The sequence below is a fragment of the Nesoenas mayeri genome (genome assembly GCF_963082525.1).
Source record: "Nesoenas mayeri genome assembly, chromosome: 2".
In the NCBI taxonomy this organism is placed as follows: Eukaryota; Metazoa; Chordata; class Aves; order Columbiformes; family Columbidae; genus Nesoenas; species Nesoenas mayeri.
Window position 1 is genome coordinate 105,468,086 of NC_137543.1, and position 22,204 is coordinate 105,490,289.

Here is a 22,204-nt window from a genome sequence, read left to right on the forward strand (position 1 = left end):
TCTCATAAATTTCCTCTAGGATAATGGAAGATCATTACCTCAATAGTACCCATTCAGGGAAGCATGTCCTGACACAATAATACAGACACATAATAGATAAAGCCAATATTTTCAGGCTCTCTGAAAAAATAGAAAACTTGGGCTCAGCAAATGGAAAAAAACCCTCTCAAGTAGGAAGCATTAAAAGCATGTTAATTCTGGATCATAAATATGAACTTTTAACACAGTAAAAGCGGGCACAGACACCTAACATGACATTGGAACCCCAAGCTCCATCCTGTCTTCCATATACCATCTGTTTAAAATCAGGCAGACTTAGTTCCTAGCACATGAGTGGAGGGAGATCCTTACACTGAGTAGTTGGGACTCTCTAAACAAGAGACCTGGTTTGTGTAATCTGCAGGTTTCCATTCCAAATCTGAAAGTTTGCTCTGGGGAAGTTCTCCAGCTGTAGTTGTTCACTACACACTGCACATAATCTTACTGATTCCTTATCTTTTGCCCATATTGGCTGGATTCTTCTCACTAAACCATATGTAATGGTATCAGTGGTTTGCTTTTAAATTGTAGCAAATTTATTTCAACCACTCTTCACATTCTGATGCTATGGAGCAAATCATAGTAGGTTGAAACTAACTCTGTCTCTCCCAGGAAAATTCCTGTCATGGATTTTAAACGGTCTGTTAATAGCATCTTCTGACTGACTGCAATATTTCCAGAGGAAGTGTGGCTTTCTGTGGCCTTGGAGATAAAAAATGGCCAATTCCCAGATGATCCCAGACTTAAGTCCTTTTTGCCTTTATTGTCATCACTCTGCAGTATTTTACCCAGTTTTAGCTGTCTCCCACCATGTGGAACAGAGATAGAGGTGAGTTTACAGCATACTTCTGATGATGCCCTAAAACCTGTAGTAAGCACTCATTCTGGAAATTAGTAAAAATATTGTCCGTAAATTCACATCATAGTTATTGCGCATTTGTTTTCTTCTGCAGAAAAGCACTAAAACTAATTCTAAGTGATAAAATCCAAACATGTGTGACCTTGGGACTTACTAGGAGTATTCATAGAATAGTTTGGGAATAGCAGGGAACATCTTCAACTAGATCAGGTTGCTCAGAACCCTGTCCAGCCTGGCCTGGAATGTTTCCAGGAATGGGGCATCCACCACCTCTCTGGGCAACCTGTGCCAGGGTTTCACCACCTCCATTGTAAAAAAATTTCTTGTCTGATCTAAATCTTTTTAATCTAAATCTCTTTTAGTTTAAAACCATTACCCCTTGTCCTATTGCATCATACCCTGCAAAAAAAGTCTGTCATCATCTTTCTTATTGGCCCCTTTAAGTACTGAAAGGCCACAATAAGGTCTCCCTCGAGCCTTCTCTTCTCCAGACTGAAGAACCCCAACTCAGCCTTTCCACATAGGAGAGGTGTTCCAGCACTATGATCATTTTTGTGGCCCTCCTCTGGACACTCTCCAATAGGTCTATGTCTTCCCTGCCGTCCCAGTGGAGGAAGTGGATGGAGAGCCATGCAGTAAGAGAAACAAAAGGGTTATTGATGTATTAGAAATCACTGAAGCACTTGATAATGGCCACAAAGGAATTAGGGCTTCTCACCAGAAAAAGGTGGTGGAATTGATGGCCCAGCTGAAGTGCATCTATACAAATGCACACAGTATGGGCAACAAACAGGAGGAGCTGAAAGCCAGTGTGAGGCAGAAAATCTATGATATAATTGCCATCACAGAAACATGATGGGGTGACTCTAATAACTGGAATGCTGCATTAGATGGCTATAAACTCTTCAGAAGGGATAGGCGAGGAAGGAGAGAAGGTGGGATGGCTATGTATGTTAGGGAGGCTTTTGATTGTCTGGAACTTGATGAGGGTGATGATAGGGTTGAGTGTCTATGGGTGAGAACTGACAAGGCAGATATCCTGGTGGGGGTCTGTTACAGACCACACAACCAGGATGAAGAGGCAGATGAAATATTTTGCAGGCAGCTGGAGGAAGTCTCCCGATCGCTAACCCTTGTTCTTATGGGGGACTTCAACCTACCAGATGTCTGCTGGAAACACAACACATCAGAGAAGAAACAGTCTAGGAGGCTCCTGACGTGCATGGAAGACAACTTCCTGACACAGCTGGTCAGAAAGCCAATTAGGGAAGGAGCCCCACTGGATCTGTTGTTTGTAAACAGAGAAGGACTTGTGGGCAACGTGTTGGTTGGAGGTGATAATGGTGATTGTGATGTGAGTTTTCTGTTCTTGGAGAAGTTAGAAGTGTGGTCAGCAGAACTGCTACTTTGTGCTTCCCAAGGACAGACTTTGGCCTCTTCAGGAAGCTGGTTGGCAGAGCTCCTTGGGAGGTAGTCCTGAAGGGCAAAGGAGTCCAGGAAGGCTGGTGGCTTTTCAAGAAGGCAATCTTCGAGGCACAGGAGCAGGTTGTCCCCATGTGCCAGAAGGCGAGCTGGTGGGAGAGAAGGCTGGCCTGGCTGTAGAGAGCTCCGGCTAGACCTCAGGAATAAAAAGACAATTTATAACCTTTGGAAGGAGTGGCAGGCCACTCAAGAGGAATATAAGAATTCTGTGAGGTTATGCAGGGAGCGAATTAGAAAGGCCAAAGCCCAACTAGATCTAGGTCTGGCTACTGCTGTAAAAGGCAACAAGAAATGTTTCTATAAATATATCAGCAACAAGAGGAGAGCTATGGAGGATCTCCATTCCTTGATGAATGCAGAGGGAAGCACAGTGACAGAGGATGAGGGAAAGGCTGAGTTACTAAATGTCTCCTTTGCCTCAGTCTTCAACAGTCAGAACAGCTGTGCTCCAGGTACCCAGCTCCCTCAGCCAGAAGACAGGGATGGGGAGCTGAATCAAGCCCCAATAATCCAAGGGAAAATAGTTATCAACTTGTTCCACCACTGGGATACCCACAAGTCTATAGAGCCAGATGGAATCCATCCAAAGGTGCTGAGGGAGCTGGCAGAAGTGATCACTAAGCCACCATCCATTATCTATCAGCAATCTTGGTTAAGTGGGGAGGTCCCAGTTGACTGAAATTTGGCTAATGCAACAGTCATCTACAAGAAGGGCCAGAAGGAGGATCTGAGGAACTACAGACCTGTCAGTCTAACCTCGGTGCCGGGGAAGGTCATGCAGCAGATCGTACTATGTGACATCACACGGCATATACAAGGAAACCATGCAATCAGGCCCAGTCAACATGGATTTATGAAAGGCGGGTCCTGTTTGACCAATCTGATCTCCTTCTACAAGGTCATCCATGTAGTAGATGATGGAAAGGTGGTGGATGTTGTGTACTTAGACTTCAGTAAAGCCTTTGAAACTGTATCCCACAGCATTCTCCTGGAGAAGCTGGCAGCTCATGGGTTGGATGGGTGTACTCTTCAATGGATAAAGAACTGGCTGGATGACCAGGCCCAAAGAGTTGTGGTGAACGAAGCCAAATCCTGCTGGTGGCCAGTCACGAGTGGTGTTCCCCAGGTCTCAGTATTTGGGCCAATTCTTTTTAATCTCTATCAGTGATCTGGATGATGGGACTGAGTTCACCCTCCATAAGTTTGCAGACGGTATCAAGTTGGGTGGGAGTGTTGATCTGCTGGAGGGTAGGAAGGCCATATAGAGGGATCTGGACAGGCTGGATCATTGCACTGAGGCCAATTGTATGACGTTTAACAAGGCAAAGTGCTGAGTCCTGCACTTGGGTCACAACAACCCCAGGCAACACTACACGCTCAAGGAAGAGTGGCTGGAAAGCTGCCTGGCAGAAAGGGATCTGGGGGTGTTTATTGACAGCCAGCTGAACATGAGCCAGCAGTGTGCCCCGGTGGCCAAAAAGGCCAACAGCATCCTGGCTTGTAGTCAGAATAGTGTGGCCAGTGGAACTAGAGAAGTGATTGTGCCACTGTACTCAGCACTGATGAGGCCACACCTTGAATACTGTGTTCAGTTTTGGGTCCCTCATCATAACAAAGACACTGACGTACTAGAGAGAGTGCAGAGGAGGGTGACAAAGGTGGTGAGGGGCCTGGAGGACAAGTCTTATGAGGAGCGGCTGAGGGAACTGGGGCTTTTCAGCCTTGATAAATGGAGGTTGAGAGGAGACCCTATTGCTGTTTACAACTACCTGAACAGAGGTTGTTTGCATGGAGGGTGTTGGTCTCTTTTCCCAAGTAGCAAGTGACAGGACAAGCAAAAATGGCCTCAAGTTGCACCAGGGGAGGTTTAGATTGGATATTAGGAAAATTTTGTTCACAGAAAGGGTTGTCAGGTATTGGAACAGGCTGCCCGGGGAAGTGGTGGAGTCACCATCCCTGAAGGTTTTTAAAAGGTGTTTAGACAAGGTTCTTAGGGACATGGTTTAGTGCTAGAGTTAGGCTAGGTTATGGTTGGACTAGATGATTGTGAGGGTCTCTTCCAACTGAAATGATTCTATGATTCTGTGATTTCTGTACTGAGGGCTCCAGAGCTGGATGCAGTACTGCAGGTGGAGCCTCACCAGAGTGCAGCAGAGAGGCAGACTCACCTCCATTAACCTGCTGGTCACAATTATTCTGATGCAGGCAAGGTACGATTTGACTTGTGGGCTGCAAGCACACACTGCCGGCTCAGGTCCAGTCTTTTGACCACCAGTACCCCCAAGTCCTTCTCCTCAGAGCTGCTCTCAATCCCTTCATCCCTCAGCATGAATTGATAACAGGGGTTGCCCTGACCCACGTTCAGGATCTTGCACTTAGCCTTGTATAACCTCATAAGGTTCACATGGGCTCACTTCTCGAGCCTGTCCAGATCCCTCTGGTTGGCATCCCGTCCCTCAGCTGTTTCAACTGCATCGCTCAACTTGGTGTCATCTGTAAATTTGCTGAAGGTGCACTCCATCCTACTGTCTATGCCATTGTGATTATATTAAACAGCACTTGTCCAAATATGGACCCCTGAGGGACACCACTTGTCACCGATCTCTGTCTGGACATTGAGCCATTGACCACGACCCTCTGGATGCAACAATCCAGCCAATTCTTCGTCCACCAAACGGACTAGCTATCAAATCCATACCTCTCCAATTTCAAGAGAAGGTTGTGGTGGCAGACTGTGTCAAAAGTTTTGCACAAGTCCAGATGGACGATATCCATAGCCCTTCCTTCGCCCCCTGATGTAGTTACTCCACCACAGAAGGCCACTAGGTTGGTCAGGCAGGACTTGCCCTTGGTTCAAAGACAGCCTTCACACAAACTCTCCATAACACTGTAATTTACACTCCTACATAATCTGCACTAACTTCACTTGCCTGGGAGGGAGTCACATGAGAGTCATTCTGTACTCCTCCTGCCTGTGCAGGGAACCTGCATCAGCAGTACTTTCCCCTCTCTGTGTATGCTTGCATACAGAAAAAAATGCATGCCTGCTGCAGCTTATTCATTACCCAAATAAATCTCTTTTTAAAAACTATCTGTGAAAGCATACAAGAGGAAGCAAGAAGTCCCAATTTTTTTAAGAGCAATAGTGACAACACAGCTTACTTGCCCTTCTAGGTAAATTAATTTAGAGAATTACACATCAGTGTGGAGCACTGCACCCTGAATACTAGCAGAGTATCCTAGAGTGGAATGAATCTCTCTTCCCTCTATTTAAAATTGTCTGCAATCTTTACATCACTTGATTATCTGTCTCAGTAAGAAGTGAATTTAATACATCATTTGCCATCTGAACAGAATTTTAAATGTTTCCTTTAAACTCATGTGCTCTGTGATCTTTTTGTTACACTGATTTCAGTTTCAAAGGAAATGACAAAAAAAAAATACTTAGAACAGCTAAGTGGATTTCTTCCTAGTCCCACTGTCTGTCACCAAGACAAGACAGTACTAACAGTTAGAAACAAAGAACTCTGAATATGATTTGCTGAGAAGCCATTCTTTGAAATGTTGTTTAAGGACAAGGAAGCCTTAAGGGGGAAGCACAAACAAGAAAGTATTTTGGTATAGCAGAAACCCCGACCTGAACCTAGTGACTCCTACCTTCCAGGCTGTGAAGCAGTACAGCTGGATCACTGGGCTTGTTCCTCAAAGACCAAAGCAGCATAGAGAAGCTTTCCCAGTGATGCAGGGCATAGGCAGAAACATACGCACCCATAACATCCATACCTACTCAAACAACAGAAGAACCCTGATGAAAAAACTACCATTAAAATAAAATTTTAAAACTCCAACAACTTTTCTCAACATTTCAAGGGTAAATTTACTGTCTAGCCTTAACTTGATTGAAGTGACCAAAAGCAGAAACAAAATTTTACAGAAAACACTAGCTTTGTTTGGGTTTTCAAGAATGTTCTTTACAGGAACAATTTTATGGGGATAACTGAAGCATATCACTGGCATGAAGCAGCTTGTGCTGAGTTCCTCACATCTCCAGTAGGGCAAAAATATGGGGGAGTGAATCCAGAGCTAACTGTGTGCTTCTAACATTCACAGTAACATCATCCTATTTCCAACTATTCTGTTTTCTTTCCCCCTAGTTCAAGATACGCATCTTGAAATACAGGCTTGCATGGATTTATATCTATGTGTATATGTTTCACTACCTTGGAAGTTCAGCAAATCAGTTCCCAGGCAAAATGAATCATCTGAAAAACTAATTACACAGATATGTGCAACAGAATTAAACATTCACTGCTACTGGGGCACTTTTCATCAGTATGTAGAGATGAATGGCACGTTTATATTCATGCCATATGTTTCTACATGTGTCATAGTAAAAAGCACTCCAGTGACCCACTATTTACAAAAAAGACAGAAAAATCACTGGATATGACAGTTATAGTTGTTTAATGTCTACTCACAAAGTCACTGCAGTAATTATTACGTATGCCACTTGTGGTGAAAAAGCGAACAGAGAGATAAGAGAGGATGGGGGAGAGCGAGTAGGGAAGCCACCTCGTACATTTGACCTTTATGAGGCAGGCTATGAACATGTATAATGATTTCTGAAAGTGTTTGATGATGTGCATCTCTAGGCAAAAGAACTGTATTAGAAAGGGGACAAGGTAAGTACCACTCAAATGAAGTCATTATGCTTGCAGCTATTTGGATCCTGAAATGAATGAGACAGAAGTCACATCACACATGCATAATGACTGCAGGGACCCTAGAAAGCATTAACTGACATATCTTCTGGTAAAATAGATTATGAAACCTTTGAGTTCTGCTTTGCATCAGTGGTCTAAATGATGATGAAGAAGAAATAGCAGAAAGACTCTGATTTTCCTATCCTCAGTATAAAGCCTCAAGGTACTACAGAAGTGCTGGGCCGCCTCTTCCACTGATGTCCCATACAACCGTTAGGATAAATGAGCACTTACAGTCCCTGTGCATTGTTCCTCTGCTTATTCCTCACCCTTCACTCTGAAAATTGTTGCAGGACAAATGCACAAGATAAGATCAGGGTAAACATACTGATCTGACACCTTTTCCCCATCCTCCTCGGGCCAAGGAGGGAAAAAGAAAGAAACAGAAAAAATAGGGAGTAATATGATCTTATTTCTTGTGACATTCTCAATGGGACCAAAACAAAAACTGCCAGAGGAATCAAGCCTAGAGACGAAGAAATACAAAATATCACACAGTGCATGGGGTAAAGGTATAATATACTGAAAATTCACGTCTTCCAATAAATATCTTATAAGGGTAGTTCTTCCCACTACATCTACGGTTCTGAAACAACTAAAGAGACAACGGAAAAGGCCTTAAACTTGATACCGAGATAGGAACCCTCTGTCTTTGGAAAAACCTGCTTGAATGCAGAGTCTAACTTTGGATCTTTGCAATGTGGACTTGTCTCTGAAAGAGGGCAAGATCTCAGCCTTAAGATGACAGAGATTTGGAAGAGCTCCCTGTTGGCCTAAGATCACAAGTTTGGCTAAACTGAAAAGCAGTCTAATGGTCAAACATTATGCCAAATTACAGCTTCAAGGAATATTTTCCCATAAGTGTACTAATTTGACAAGTTCTAACTTTACAACTTAAAACATTTTCAATACTGTTTTTCATAGAAAAAATATAAACCACTCCACAAACAAAAAACAAACATCAAAAAAACCCACACCACGAACAAAAATAACAAAAAAACAAGCTTCCTAAAATTTACATAGTTCCTATGGTTAAGTATTTGGAAAACTGCTGAACATCTATGGCAATGCCTTAGATTTTGATGACCCATATTACTGGAGCAAGAATAGATACTTAAATGCGATATGTTTAATATTTTAATTCCACTATGAGGACATAAAATTTAAGTGCTTGGTTCACTATCAAAATACAGCACTGTGAGTACAAGGTTATTGGAAGAAGACAAGGACAAGAGAATGGAGGGGCTCTGGGATTTCTTTGATAATACAGAGTAGTTTGTAGAGACCATGAATTGCTGTGAGGAGCACATGCACACACGTATTTTGATCACTTTGACTGCACTATTGAATTGCCGGCACATCTTAGAAAACAGAACAATTTTTAGTTACCAGAGCAACGTCTGTGAAGGACAGGGCTCATCATGACTTAAGACACATTAAAGATGGATATGGATTATGCCCAGAAATATGCCCAGACAGCTGTCTACTGCAGCATAATTTTCTCTTCAGGTTGTTTTTTAATATATTTTTGACACACTTGGGAACCCTAACACTTTCTGACTATGGAATCTGCAGGTGAAATGCTGAAATAGTGATGAAATAATGAAATTTGTGATACAGCACCAGTACCTTCACGGGCTAAAGACACAATTTCTAAACAAACAATTCCAGTGGCTTTTCAGGATATTGCCCCTGCGGCTGAATGTTTCTAGTCACGTGAGAGTGCAGTTTACTCTCCAACACTATACTGATTTTGGCTGTGATAGAGTTAATTTCCTTCATAGTAGCTGTTACGGGGCTATGTTTTGGATTTCACAGAATCACAGAATGTTAGGGATTGGAAGGGACCTTGAAAGATCATCTGGAAAGTGTTGATAACACAAGGATGTTTTTGTTATTGCTGAGCAGTGCTTACCCTGAGTCAAGGCCTTTTCTGCTTCTCACATCGCACCACCAGTGACTAGGCTGGGAGTGCACAAGAAGCTGGGAGGGGACACAGACAGGACAGCTGACCCTAACTGACCAAAGGGATATTCCACACCAGCACCACACTCAGCAATAAAATTAGGGGGAAGGTTGGCCAGGGAACTGCTCAGGAACTGACTGGGCATTGGTTGGTTGGTAGTAAGCAATTGCTTTAATTTGCATCACTTGTCTTTCACTTCTCTCCCATTGTTATTTTCATTTTCATTATTATCACTGTTATACTTAATTTCAATTATTAAACTGTTCTTATCTCAACCCACACGTTTTCTCACTTTTACCCTTCCAGTTCTCTTCCTGCCATCCTGCTGGAAGAGGAATGAGCAAGTGGTTGCATGGTGCTTAGTTGCGAGCTGGGGTTAACTATGGCAAACATTTTTCACCAGTAAAACTCCACCACAGTAAGGGTGAAAGCAGCACATAACCATTAAACCACCTTCTTTTAGGAAGATGCATACTAGCTTTACTAATAACCCCAACTTGTGAACTTCTTTCCCCTAGGAACCAACCAAGCAAGCTACATTTTACATTACCTTTTTAGTTACTAAGATGTTCTTACTTGCTAGTTCCACTTGAATGAAACAAGGGATATTTTAAATGGCTATTAGTATGCTGAGTATTCATTTAATATAGTGATTTTCTTTTACATTGTGGGTTAACGAGAACATTTAGATTTGAATCTCAGGCTAGACGGAAATACAGTTAAGGATGTCTCTATTAAAATAAAATATCACTATCTGCCATACGAAGAAGTGTTTTTTCATTTAGTATACTCCACATACTACTCAGTATTGCGAGATCTGTATTTTACTTAGTTTCATGTTCACAAAAACAAAGTTAATCGTAATTCAGCTATTTTAATTTTTTTTCAAATATAGTGCTAGTAATACCATGAATCTGCACAATCTTGATACTAAAATTATTTGAGAATTCTTCTCTTTTTTTAATATGCTGTAGTGAATTTCATTATCTGACAATATATGCATCACTGCTACAGACTTCTACAGAAACACTATTGGTGAAGCAAAGTAAAGCCCCCAGGTAACCTCATTCTGTCCTTTCTCTGGTATGTGTATCACTGATAATAATCCATATCAATTCAGAAAAAGATTAGGAGTGTTGTGAGTTTTCTCCTACAAATGCAGTTCTTTACCCTCCACATCTTTCAGTGCTTAAGATGACCACTAATTAAAAGAACATGAAAGCTGTAACAGCTGCAATGTATAGGTACTACAGAGTATGTACATAGGTGATGTGCTCTGCTAAGCTGAGAACGACTGCCAGAGGGGGCCTTCCGGTTTTAGAATCAGAGATTAAAATTACTTCTCATCAATTTTCCTGTATTTCTTGCAGTCATTTGCATTTTAATGAAGAAGTAGTGCTGTTAGGTCCTTATTTTTAAAAATTTAAATAGTTACATGGATACTAGTGCAAAATGCCTCCTTCTTGTAGTTGCTGATGAGAGCAATTCAGTTAAAACAGAAAACCGCCATTTTTGCACAGCATGAGTCATATCCAGCTGAAGGGAATGAGCTCTAAATCATCTATCCCACTGTTCATGATCTTCTTCCACTGGTTAGGAAAGGGTCATATTTAAGTACTCTGGAAACTGTTTTCTAGACAAGAAGCTTTAGGAAAATGGTTACTTTAATTTTCTTATCTATTTTTTCCCCAATGTTGGACAAGCTAGCAGGACCTTCTGCTGTACATTTATGTTAAACATGGATAAGCAACACTGTAGCACAGGATAGGTTTACTTTCTTGTGCCCCACACCACTATAGTAGCGTATTTTTACCTTACACAGTTACCCTTGAAGAGTACCCAAAAGCTATAGCTAGTGCTGAACATAGCAGTACTTCTTCTGAATAGCAAAAATCACTATCAAGTATCAGCAGTTCTTGGCATTGTCCCCTGCAGTGCCTGCCTGATTAGTTACTGATGCAGTTCGAAGTGCTAGTTATGATTTTAAAAGCCCTAAATGGGTCAGGATCCACTTATCTGAAAGATTGCCTTTACACCCGTGTCTCAGAACAGACTGGCTGGCCTGTTTCTGCAGTCCAAGAAGAACTGATGGCACTCCTAGAGCTTAGATGAGGCTCCTTCTTAGATATGGATTTATTATTCAAATGCAGACATTAATGGCAATGTCAAACAATGCTATTCTCCTGTTCTTCAATAGGCTGTCTACCTACAAGCACCTGATCTGTAGTCTGTTGCATGTGTCATGCATCTCCCTTCAAGTTAGCTTCCCTTCTCTGCCCAGCCCGCTCACCCAGCCTCTCCCATCCAAACAGGCTAAAACGCACCCCATAGATCCAGACATGTACAAGCTTCTGCCTCCAGGAAGAGCTATGTGAGCTTGAGTGACTGTGATCTCTAAAGAGGAAGAGTTTTTATACTATTTCACCTTGCAATAGTGCCTTCGCATTCATGTTGCCGATGCTGAAGTCTGAGGACTCAGACATATGCCAGACTTCCACTGCACACAGACTGAAATTCAAACTTATTATGCAGACATTGGGGGAAAGTCAGGGACATGTCTGTTGTATGAGCTACCCTGTATTTCATATCAAGAAAAGGTGCTGAGACAACTGTCATGCATTAACTGATAAAAGAAATAATAAACTCCTGGCACAGAGAATTGCCCCTTTTTCCTTTTTCATTATTATATTTTTTCTGCCTCAGTGTGCCAATCCCGATGACTAAGACTTGATATCTTCTATGAGAATGCCCAGATGGGAAATCACTCATGCAAAGCTAGTGTCAAAAGCAGAGGGGAAATTAAAAAATAAAGGCAACAAAACCAGAATAAGTTAATGCTGTTAAATAGATGGTCTCATGAGTTAAACAAGATACATCCTTCTAATACCAGTTAAAAAGACAGAAGAGGCAAACGAGAAAACTCAAATGTTTTGTTTCTCATGTAAATAACTTCTATTCCCCGCCTATGGTTCTAAGTGCGTAAAGTCAGCAATACCTGGGCAGAAATAAAATCCTGGCCTTTCTAAAAAGCTGCCTTCTGCGGTACCCCATGAACATCAGGCTTTACTGAACTACAGATATGTTGATTTACAATAATTTGGGTAAATAGCCATATATATCTACATTTTCTTAAAAAAATGAAGTGCCACTGAGGATACAAAAGGTCTTTTAAGGCTACTTAATAGCTGTGATTAAAAAGCTTATGAAATGGATTACCTACTGCCTTGCTTAGACTATACTGAGTGGTTACGACAGATATGATGACTCCTCTCACGAGAAGCTCTTAGCAATTAGTTTTCTTTTGCCAAGAAATATGAATTATGAACAGACTCTTTCACCTGACTACATAAAAAAAAAATAAAATTCAAGAATACAATGCAATTACCTGTCATGTTGCAGTAAACTTTCAAAGGTCCCAGTGCCCCACTGCCATCTGGATCTATCCAGTAGTAATTTGAAGTTTTGCCCAAGTGTTTGTATGCTTCACAAGAGAGTTCATAAATAGCTGGAATGAAATAAAACACAGAATAAGGATCTTCAAATCCTGGAGCAAAAAGTCCATAATGGCAATAAATTGACTTTATTTATATATCAAGAACTATATGTTTGACGTTAAAGTAATGTCACTGACATTCACGGAAAACAAAGCATCTTTCCAAATGATACAGAAGTGATTAAAAGCTTGAGACATACAATTTCATTTTTTTGCATGTGAGAGGAATCCAGAATAGGAAAAGAATTCCAGGAGCTTGGCAGGGGCAGTGGAGAGAAACAATCAAACATTTTCAAGAGTATAATTAAGCTGTTTTTCAAAAAATACTTCAGTGGTTTAAGTTTTACATCATAAATGGAGATACTTCTATTCATTTGGCCCACCTTTCCCTTTAGTTTTCTTTCAAGAGATACACCAAAAAAGCTTATGAGTTTTCTTTCTGTAAATCTGAGATTTTTTTAAGTTTTATTACAACTCAGAATGACATTGAAGTTACTGCTTTCAAATTCAAGTCCTAAAACTTCCTGTCAAATTGTGTTATGACGAATAGCTCAGATGTAATAATAAGCATTGTAGGTAGAAGCTTTTCTAGTAACTCCCATATTTTCTTTGGAATGTATCACTGTTACAAATTTATGTGTATTACACATGAATAAATTAAATCATTTTATGCATACAAAAGTAACACTGGTAATTTATAGAAATTTGTATGTGTATACACATAATTAGTAAATTATATAAATATTTTTCTATGTAATTTCTTTAAAAAGCAGTGTGTAATACTTCTTTGTTTTCCAAGTACCAGATGGTACAGCTTTTTTGTTTGGAATCAATCAGCTGCTAAAAGAAATGAAATGTTTATTTAACCAGACTTCATCATATCCACTCTAAAAATTCATCTAATTTGTTGGCAAATCTTGCAAGTGATCTCCTTGCTAAGACTGGCTTTATTTCAAATGTATATTAAGATGAGCTGTTTCACTTGCCTCTGATGGTGAGTGTCAGATCACACACATACATTTAAAGGCCTCTAACAAATTATTTAAGATGCAGGAAGGAAAGTAGAGCTAAAAAAAAAATCTCCAATTTTGATGTAGAATGAATGCAAAGTGAAAGATTGTTAGTTATTAATATTTATAGAAAGGATCTCCTTGTCAATGCTACAAGAGAAAGAATTTCCTGAACAGTTTTATGTGTTCATTACAAGGCCTAAAGACAATCTTACACAAGAAGTAGACACTTTAATTAAATTGTGAAAGGTTCCAAACCCTTTCTTCTTCCTCCCCAAACCAAACTCAACAGATTCTTTCCTGATCAAGAAGACTGTTTTCAGACGCTTCATCCAGATTTCATAAGGAATTAATAATCAATTTTCTTCAGACGTATTTCTCTAACTCTCTGCACACTACCTAAATGTAGTACCTAGTACTAGTGGTACCTAGTTAGTAGTTAGTATCACAGCACAGAACAGGATGTTTTTGTATAAGTCACTATTTGTTAATCTTCAATATTATGTTGAACACCAAGCATGAAGATGCTTCTTCAAATTAAAAAAAAAAAAAAAAGTGGGACATTCTAAATAAATTCAATTTGCAAAAACTGTTTCTATGAGTGTGTGATAGGTTTTTGGCAGCCTTTGTCCATATGTAAATGCATTAAAACCTTAAAAATGAGAATAAACAAAAAATGAAAGGGTATGTTCTAGTGCCAGGAGCAGCAACATACAAATCGCATAACAAGAGTACAGGAACAAAATGACGGGATAAGTGAAGCTGGCATACTGACAAAATAGCCAGTAATTAAGATGCAACAGGAAAAAGCAGACATGTTTTCGTGTATGAAGACACTTAATGACAGAAGGAGACCTTTTGTTGACCTTAGATGGCAAAAGGTAGCCACTAACATTAACAGCAGAGCAAAGTACCAAGTACTAGGCAGAGAAGGGAACTGTAAAGGGGAGGAGTAAAAAGTATGTATGGAAAGAATAAAAAACGGGAAGAGAAGAGCACCAAAAAGATGCTATAGTCTTTTAAAATTTTAATCATCTGAATAATACAGATCAAACCAAGTCCACCAAATCCATTTCATGCTAAAATTTGAAAGGGGTTGGCTGTGTTCTAGCATGAAGAAAAAGCAAGTGGAAAAAAAAAAATATCATTTTAACTTTTGGTGTGAAAAATCAAGCTTCTTAGTCTGGGCAGATAATTCAGTCATTTTAATCAGCTGACAAAGGCCAATATGAACACATTTTGAAGTTCATCAGTAACTAAACTAACATTCACAGCAGTGGGCTTGAGCACAGCCTGAAGGGAAAAGTTTCTTTTCTTAAAAAAAAAACTTGATTAGAAATGCAGACTAAGGAAGAAGTGAAGTTAAGAGTGAAACAAAGAAGTTAAAGAGTGAAACAAAAACAAACAAAATACTTTGTAGCCACATAGACCTTGACATGATTTTAATTGATGGATTTCTTCATGGGTTCTTTTCCACTCCTAGAACTGCTTACCTCAACCCTTAAAGGGCTGATGGACAAGGGAAGACAACACTCATTTCCAAGCTTTTAGGATCCTCTTTTTTAAATATTTGAGTAAAAGCAAATGGTTTGGAAAACCAGTTTACAGAATAGCTTTTCCAGCTCCAGACTGCAAACCAAAAGCCAAGAGTCAAGTTCGCTTAGATTTCAATGGCTCTTACTGATTGAAAGAAGCAGATGTTCCCTCACTCCTGTTTTACTTTCTGACTTGCACAAAGATCAAGAGAGTTAGCCAGCAGCTGTGCCAGCTGTGTGGGATATCTCTAGAAAGCAGAAGAGCTGAACGACAAGAAGGATTTAGCAACTCTGTCACCCTATATGAGGTTCCCATAAAGTTTCAGTGGCACGTTGGTTAACTACAGTTTCTTCATCACTATGTAAAAAGGCAGCTTTAATTTTAGGGCTGAGAAATAGCCTCCTTTTATAAATACAAATCTCATTATAAATAGAAGACCCAGCATGACAGTCTGCACTATGCGACACAATTAATGTGTTACGATACATTTTGATTCTGTCAGTGAATATGGCTATAGCAGGGGATAAACTCCATTAAACTGTTGGTAACACAGGAATAAATCTCCTCAGCTTTGCAGGGGCATAGCAAAGGTAAAGATTGACAGGAACTGATGGAATTAAATGGTAGTAAACAGGAAAAAAGTAGGCAGTGCATCGGATCCATGAAGTCCAGCTACACCTCTTCAACACTTCCAGCTTCCCAGAAAAATACTGAAAGCTAAACAGACTGTGAGGTTCTTGAGTTTATGTCACTCAAGCTGGTTTCAACTCTTCAGCGCCTTAAATAGGGCTGAAAGCATAAACAGACAAGGAAGGGGAAAAAACCCTCAAACTTACTTAAGGAATAGTTGTGCACTGAAATGGCATAGCTACAATTTATTTTAAAATAAATGAATGATTTATTTGTTGCTTTATTACAATGTGTATTCAGAAGATAACTACAAAACTGAAAATGTTAACAAATATGTTTTTATATATAAATACACAGACCCCATAAGCTTCTGCTCTGTCAGTGGAAGCTTCTCTCTATGCAGCACCATAACAAAAAAAATATCCCCACCCTTATTCATTCCAATGCTATACGGTGGAGAAACTCTATGTATGTTACAATTTTTTTTAAACAGGTTAAGTGAAATAGAAATCTCACCATGACTTAAAGCAAATTACATATGAGAACAAAAAATCGTCTGAATTCCAGATCTGTATTCTGACAGTAAGAACACATGAAGCTGCTGTTTTTCTCTACTATTTCATGTATATGAAAAAGTTGGGCCTGGGTTTGGCCCTTCCACCCTTTCAGGCTGTCAGTTTACATGATCATAGAATCATATAAATATTTATGTGGGAAAAGACCTTTAAAATCATCAAGTCCAACCGTTAACCTAACACTGCCAAGTCCACCTCTGAACCATGTCCCTAAGCACCACATCTACATCTTTTAAATACTTCCAAGCATGGTGACTCCACCACTTCCCTGGCCAGCCGGCTCCACTGCATCACAACCCTTTCTGTGAGAATTTTTTTCCCAATATCCAATCTGAACCTCCCCTGGCACAACTTGAGGTCATTTCCTCTTGTCCTATCACTTGATACTTGGGAGAAGAGACCAACACCCTCCATGCTACAGCCTCCTTTCAGGTAGTTGCAGACAGTGATCAGGTCTCCCCTCAGCCTCCTTTTCTCCAGGCTAAACAGGCCCAGTTCCCTCAGCTGTTCCTCTTTGGACTTGTGCTCCAGACCCCTCACCAGCTTCATTGCCCTTCTCTGATCTCAATTTAGCACCTCCATGTTTTTCTTGTAGTGAGGGGCCCAAAACTGAACACAACATTCAACATGCAGCCTCACCAACACTGAGTACAGGGGGATGATCACTTTCCTAGCCCTGCTGAAGCTCCCAGCACCTTCAGGTATGAAAGCTGAATTCTAAAATAAATTCCAAATAAGAAAAAAACCAAGGAGCACCACCTGCCAACAGCATCCAAAAACACTTTCTCAGTCAAATAGTGACGGAAGGAGGAAACTAGAGCTGCACATGTATCCAAAATGTTTCAAGCTATTTCAACACACTTCAACTTATCAAGAGAAGGCATAGTCACCTAAGAGAGCTCCAAAGCATTAAAAACACCAAACACAATCTGATCCAGTACAGAGGACTCTGAGGTAACCAAGATTCCTGTTTTAGGGTTCTTTCTTGCTATTTTTGCCCACTACATAATTATCTTAATGTAAAAGGACAACAATACACCTGGTTTAATTTCTGAATACAGCCAAAGATCTTCATAAATATCTTCAAAATGTTTGCTAAAGTAACACCCTCCCCTAACAAAAGGTGGTGGTAGTGGGGAACAAAAATAAGATCTTAACTAGACAAAATTGTCTTGCAACACCAACGGTAGCTCTTCAAAACAAATTCCTGATGGATTCATAGAGACAGCAATTTCTGCATGACCAGAGGTGGATATTCAGCCAAGTGCTGCTCACCACAAACCACTCAGCTAAATTTCAGGTACCCGCAGCTGAGATGCCCCCATAGAATTAGGTTACCTTGATGAGAAAAAGCATGGGAAGTAGTACATTAAATAAAATATTAGGCTATAATAAGATAAAGCTGTAAGACCTTCAAGGCTCCAAGCCCTCACAGCCTGAGAAGCAGCCAGCCATGGCCACTCACAGTGTGCTCACCTTGAGGCACCAGAGCATTGGGAAGATGCCAGCAGACTCCACCAGCTGCAATGCTGGGTTTATCTGTCTGGTCTATGTGCACTTAGAAACTGCGCCTGAATGTGTCAATAACTGCAACGAGGTTCACGTCCAGGAAAAAACTGTGTTTCTTGATGAGCTGCAGCTTTGTGTGCATCTTAAATGTAATGTGTACACAAAAAGATTAATTAAGAAATTTGAAGTTCCCCTTGGGAAAGTTTGTTGTGTGTGTTTCTTTATTTTTTTTGTTTGTTTGAGAAATAGATCTACTTTGATGCTAAAGAAATTCCAGAAATTTCTTTCTGAGGAAATGCAACAATTCTAGATTGAGCTATGCTACATTTAATTACAACAAAATTACTTGCATTCTGGAAGAACCAAGAAATAAGGAAGTTTCCAACTGTGACGTGCATTGCCAATGCAATATTGCCTCATTATTAATGACAATGGAAATCAGGAAACCTGCACTTCCTGGCCTGTATGTTGCATCTGCAAGACTATTTTTGCCTGTTTTTAAAGAAATGTTGCTATACATTAAAAGCCATTCAGCAAAAACACATTTTTCACATATAAATGCAATTAAGCAATTGGAAAAATCCACCAAATCATGGTTGTATATGATACAGAATCATAAAATTGTTTAGGTTGGAAAAGACCTGTAAGATCATAGAGTCCAACTATAAACCTTGCATCACCTCTAAACCATGTCCTTCAAAACCTCAAGTAAAGATCTTTTAAACACCTCCAGGGATGGTTACTTAACCACTTCCCTGGGCAGCCTGTTCCAATGCCTGATAACCCTTTCCGTGAAGAATTTTTTCCTAATAACCAATTTAAACCTCCCCTGGCACACGCTTTAGCTAATCATTTTCCCAGCCGTAGTAAAGCCAAGATCAAGCACTACTTCTCAACCATGACTAGGTGACCTCCACAGCCAGAAGCTGAACTGAGCTATTGCAGTCCCAAAAGCACAAGAAAGCACAACCGCTGGCATCTTCACACACCTTCACAGTGAAGCTGAGATTTGACTCTTTTTTCTGGGATACAATCATTGTAGGGCCCCTTGGTTTGCTCTCATAGTTGTCTGGGACAAACACATGAATTCTAAGAGCTCAAAACTCCATTCTTTCACTGTGGCCATGTGAGACTGGCAAGAGTCTATCACACACCGCAGAATTATTTTACTCACAGCAGTTCAAATGCAAGTTAACCTAAGCCTAAGGGTTTAGTTCTGTTACTCCTACTATCACATTAAAGAAGTACTACATCATTCTACAAGATGTTCTGGGAAAAGGTTTTTCAATTGCTCAAATTATATTTGGAGCAGTAAGTGCTGGGAAAAATAAAGCTTAGTCTTTTTCCCGATCATAATTAGTGTAAATGTCGAATCGCACGGCTGAGGTGAACCTCAAAGATAATCTAATCTAATCCACTTCATAAAAAAGATCAATTACATCCATGTTTCATACCTGACATACTCTGTTCAAAATCTTCCATGATGTAAATTCCACAACAGGCCAAGGCAGCCTAGAGCTCTGCCCGCCCTTCAGCATCAGCATTTCTCCCACTCACTCAACACTGTGAAGCTGCTCTGCTGCAATTTAAGCTCATCATTTCTCTTTCTAGCCACCATTTGGAGAAAAGTTTACTGAACTCCTGCCTGCAGCTGTATTTTGTTTACTTGCAGATATAAAGCTCTTCTCTACAATAAAAAGGCCAGGTTTGTTCACCTTGGCCAAAGGTTGTGTGTTTTGAATTATTCTTCTTGCTCTGCTCTGGACCCTCAGTGTTTTTTTGTGAAGCTCAGCACACAAAATTGGGCAATGCCCAGCACAGCAGGCTTAATTTGCACATCCCACAGGTTATGCTTCTGTTAATTCATCCCAAAACAGTGTTTTCCTTATTCACAGAAGCATATACAATCAACTACAAGGTAAATAAGCCAGCAGTAAAGCCTACATCTGCAGAACAGAAAAAAACAAAAACCAAAAAAACACACAAAAACCCCAAAAACCAACCAACCAAAAAAAAAAGAAAAACCCATTAAAAAACCCCACCACAAACACACACAAAACACCACCAAAGAAGAACCCACCACAAAAGAGAACAACACAAAACCCAATCCACCAAAAATAAAAACCAAACCAGCAGTTTTTCTCAACCTCTAGCTTCTACAGTTGGTTAATCCCTCCTAAACAGAGTCCTTCCCAATGCCCAGTATCTCTGCACTTCAAAACCCTTAAAATAGTTTCCAAAAAAAAGACCATTCTTTAATTTTGTATAGATATACAATATTATTTTTTTCTATATAAATAAAAATATTATGTAAACATACAGATACATACTCTTTTTAAAATGAATTAGGAAGGTAAACCAATAGAAGGTATTCTAGTGGTTTATGGCATGACTACTGCACATTTCTGTCTACTGCTGCATTAGCTGTCACGCCACTAAAACTTTCCATCAGCAAAGCTCCTGTGTGACTGAGCACAAGAGTTCTTCCTGCTGCCATTGATCTAATCTTCAGCCTCCTCAAAGCTCTGAAGTTATGGATTTCCACCTTTCAGCTGTTGTATCTGCCTCACGCTTTCCTTCTGCCTCCTACTGTGAGCTAATGAACCTATAAAGGGTTATCATTATTAGTGCAATATTCAAATATGCCCTGTAGAAACAGAAAGTAAATTAAAAAGCAGAGAAAAAGAAAAATAATAAGATTTGTGGAGATTTGCCAAATTTGTGTCAAGTTGACTGTAGGCTCATTTATGTTAGTGATAAACAAGACAATTGCCATTGTGGTAACAAAGAGAAGAAAATAGAGGGGTTTCCATCAGAATAAGAAAGAGAGCATGAGTTTATTTGCCACTAGGATAATAAAGAAAATTACTGCCATGGGGTTGGAAACTGCAATTTGAGTTACCACATCAAAATTTGCTATGAATACAGAAGAAGAACATCCCATTTATGGTAAAAACAAAGGTGCTTCCTTTTCTCTCTCAGATTTCTTCTTTCTTTGCTTTGGGCTGGGATCAGGGGAGGAGGGCAGAGAGAAATGAATTTAAATCCAAAAGGCTGATCAAAGATGCATTTTTAAACAAATTTAGCAGTGATTTTAAATTAGAAGCCATAGATTAGGCAATTAGTATCCTTGTAACAGTGTCAGCCTAGAGACAACACAAGAAAGAAGCATAATTAGACACCAATTTTTAATAAGGTGCTTTTGAGAATTAAGTCATTAAAGGATACACAAACACTTTTAAATAAACAAACAAAAAACCCCAACCAACCAATGCAAAAGAAAAACCCTGCATTCTAGCATGGCTCCCTGTGGCTAAGCCAAACACCGTTCAGGGTAAAAACATTTGAAGGGGAGAACTGCAAGTCATGCCAAACGTCACCACATAAGGCACTCTTTCATCATAAATCTGGATGGTCTGGCACATTTGTGTAGCTGTAATGTGTGACTGGGCAATGCAACTGATGGGGAAGATTGTTAAAGAAACATTGTGTTTGTGCTGGTCCTACACTGGTCCCAGCCACAAAAAACTTCAGAGCATTTTTTTATCATCTTGCTCCTTTCTTCCCTCCTTGTCCTCTCTCCTATGCAAAAGGCTTCAAGGTAGATGTAAAAAGTAAGTTTAAAAAATCCCTACCTCTAAAGAAAACATATAATTTCTACTCCCACTTACTTTGTACTGCCAGGGCAATGGAAAAGAAAAGACAAATTTAACACCTGGATTTACACTTCCCCAGCTGCGTAAAACAAATGGTTGGTTGCACGCTAGAGTGTGCTGAGATCCACAAATAAAAACCTCACTAAATTATATGAGGGCCAAAGTAGGGGAGACAACTCTAGTAAATTCTAGTGGAAGGTGTTCCTGCCCATGGCAGGGGGGTTGGTAGCAGATGATCTTTAAGGTCCCTTCCAAGCCAAACCATTCTATGATACCATGAAATCTAAGTCAAAGGTACAGAAATATCTGGAATCTTATTTTAATATAAAATTTCTATAAACAGCCGCAAAGAGCAAAAACACAGATTAAACCCAAGGATATTTCCCCATTGAGTCCATGCCAGTTCTTTTCTGCCTTGGATATTACAGCATTTGATACTTCTTAAGAATTGAACTTCCTCATCAATGTTAAATAATGCCCAGCTGCACAAAGATATATTCTCATTACACAGATTTAAAAGAGATTATAGTGTCAGTTTTTGTTTATTCATGAATATTACTAATCCTAAAATGCATTACTCCCAAGCTCATTTATAAGTCTGTAATTGTTTTATTTTTACAGGCCTCAACAGTTGTTGTAATTTTCCCTGTTTCCTGTCCCTTTCTCCCTCTCCCCACCCTGTGCCA

The 22,204-nt window shown here is 39.9% G+C and overlaps 1 protein-coding gene across 1 annotated transcript in view; it reads right to left on the reverse strand.

Annotated features, from left to right (window-relative positions):
• CNTNAP2 (contactin associated protein 2) overlaps nucleotides 1-22,204 on the reverse strand; it is a gene marked incomplete at its 3' end in the record, with an annotated part of 1,137,334 nt that overhangs the window by 358,542 nt on the left and 756,588 nt on the right. Inside the window, exon 12 of the mRNA XM_080338877.1 lies at nucleotides 12,495-12,614. Within this exon, the coding sequence (XP_080195003.1) occupies nucleotides 12,495-12,614 (120 nt within the window). The remainder of the gene's footprint in view (nucleotides 1-12,494; nucleotides 12,615-22,204) is intronic.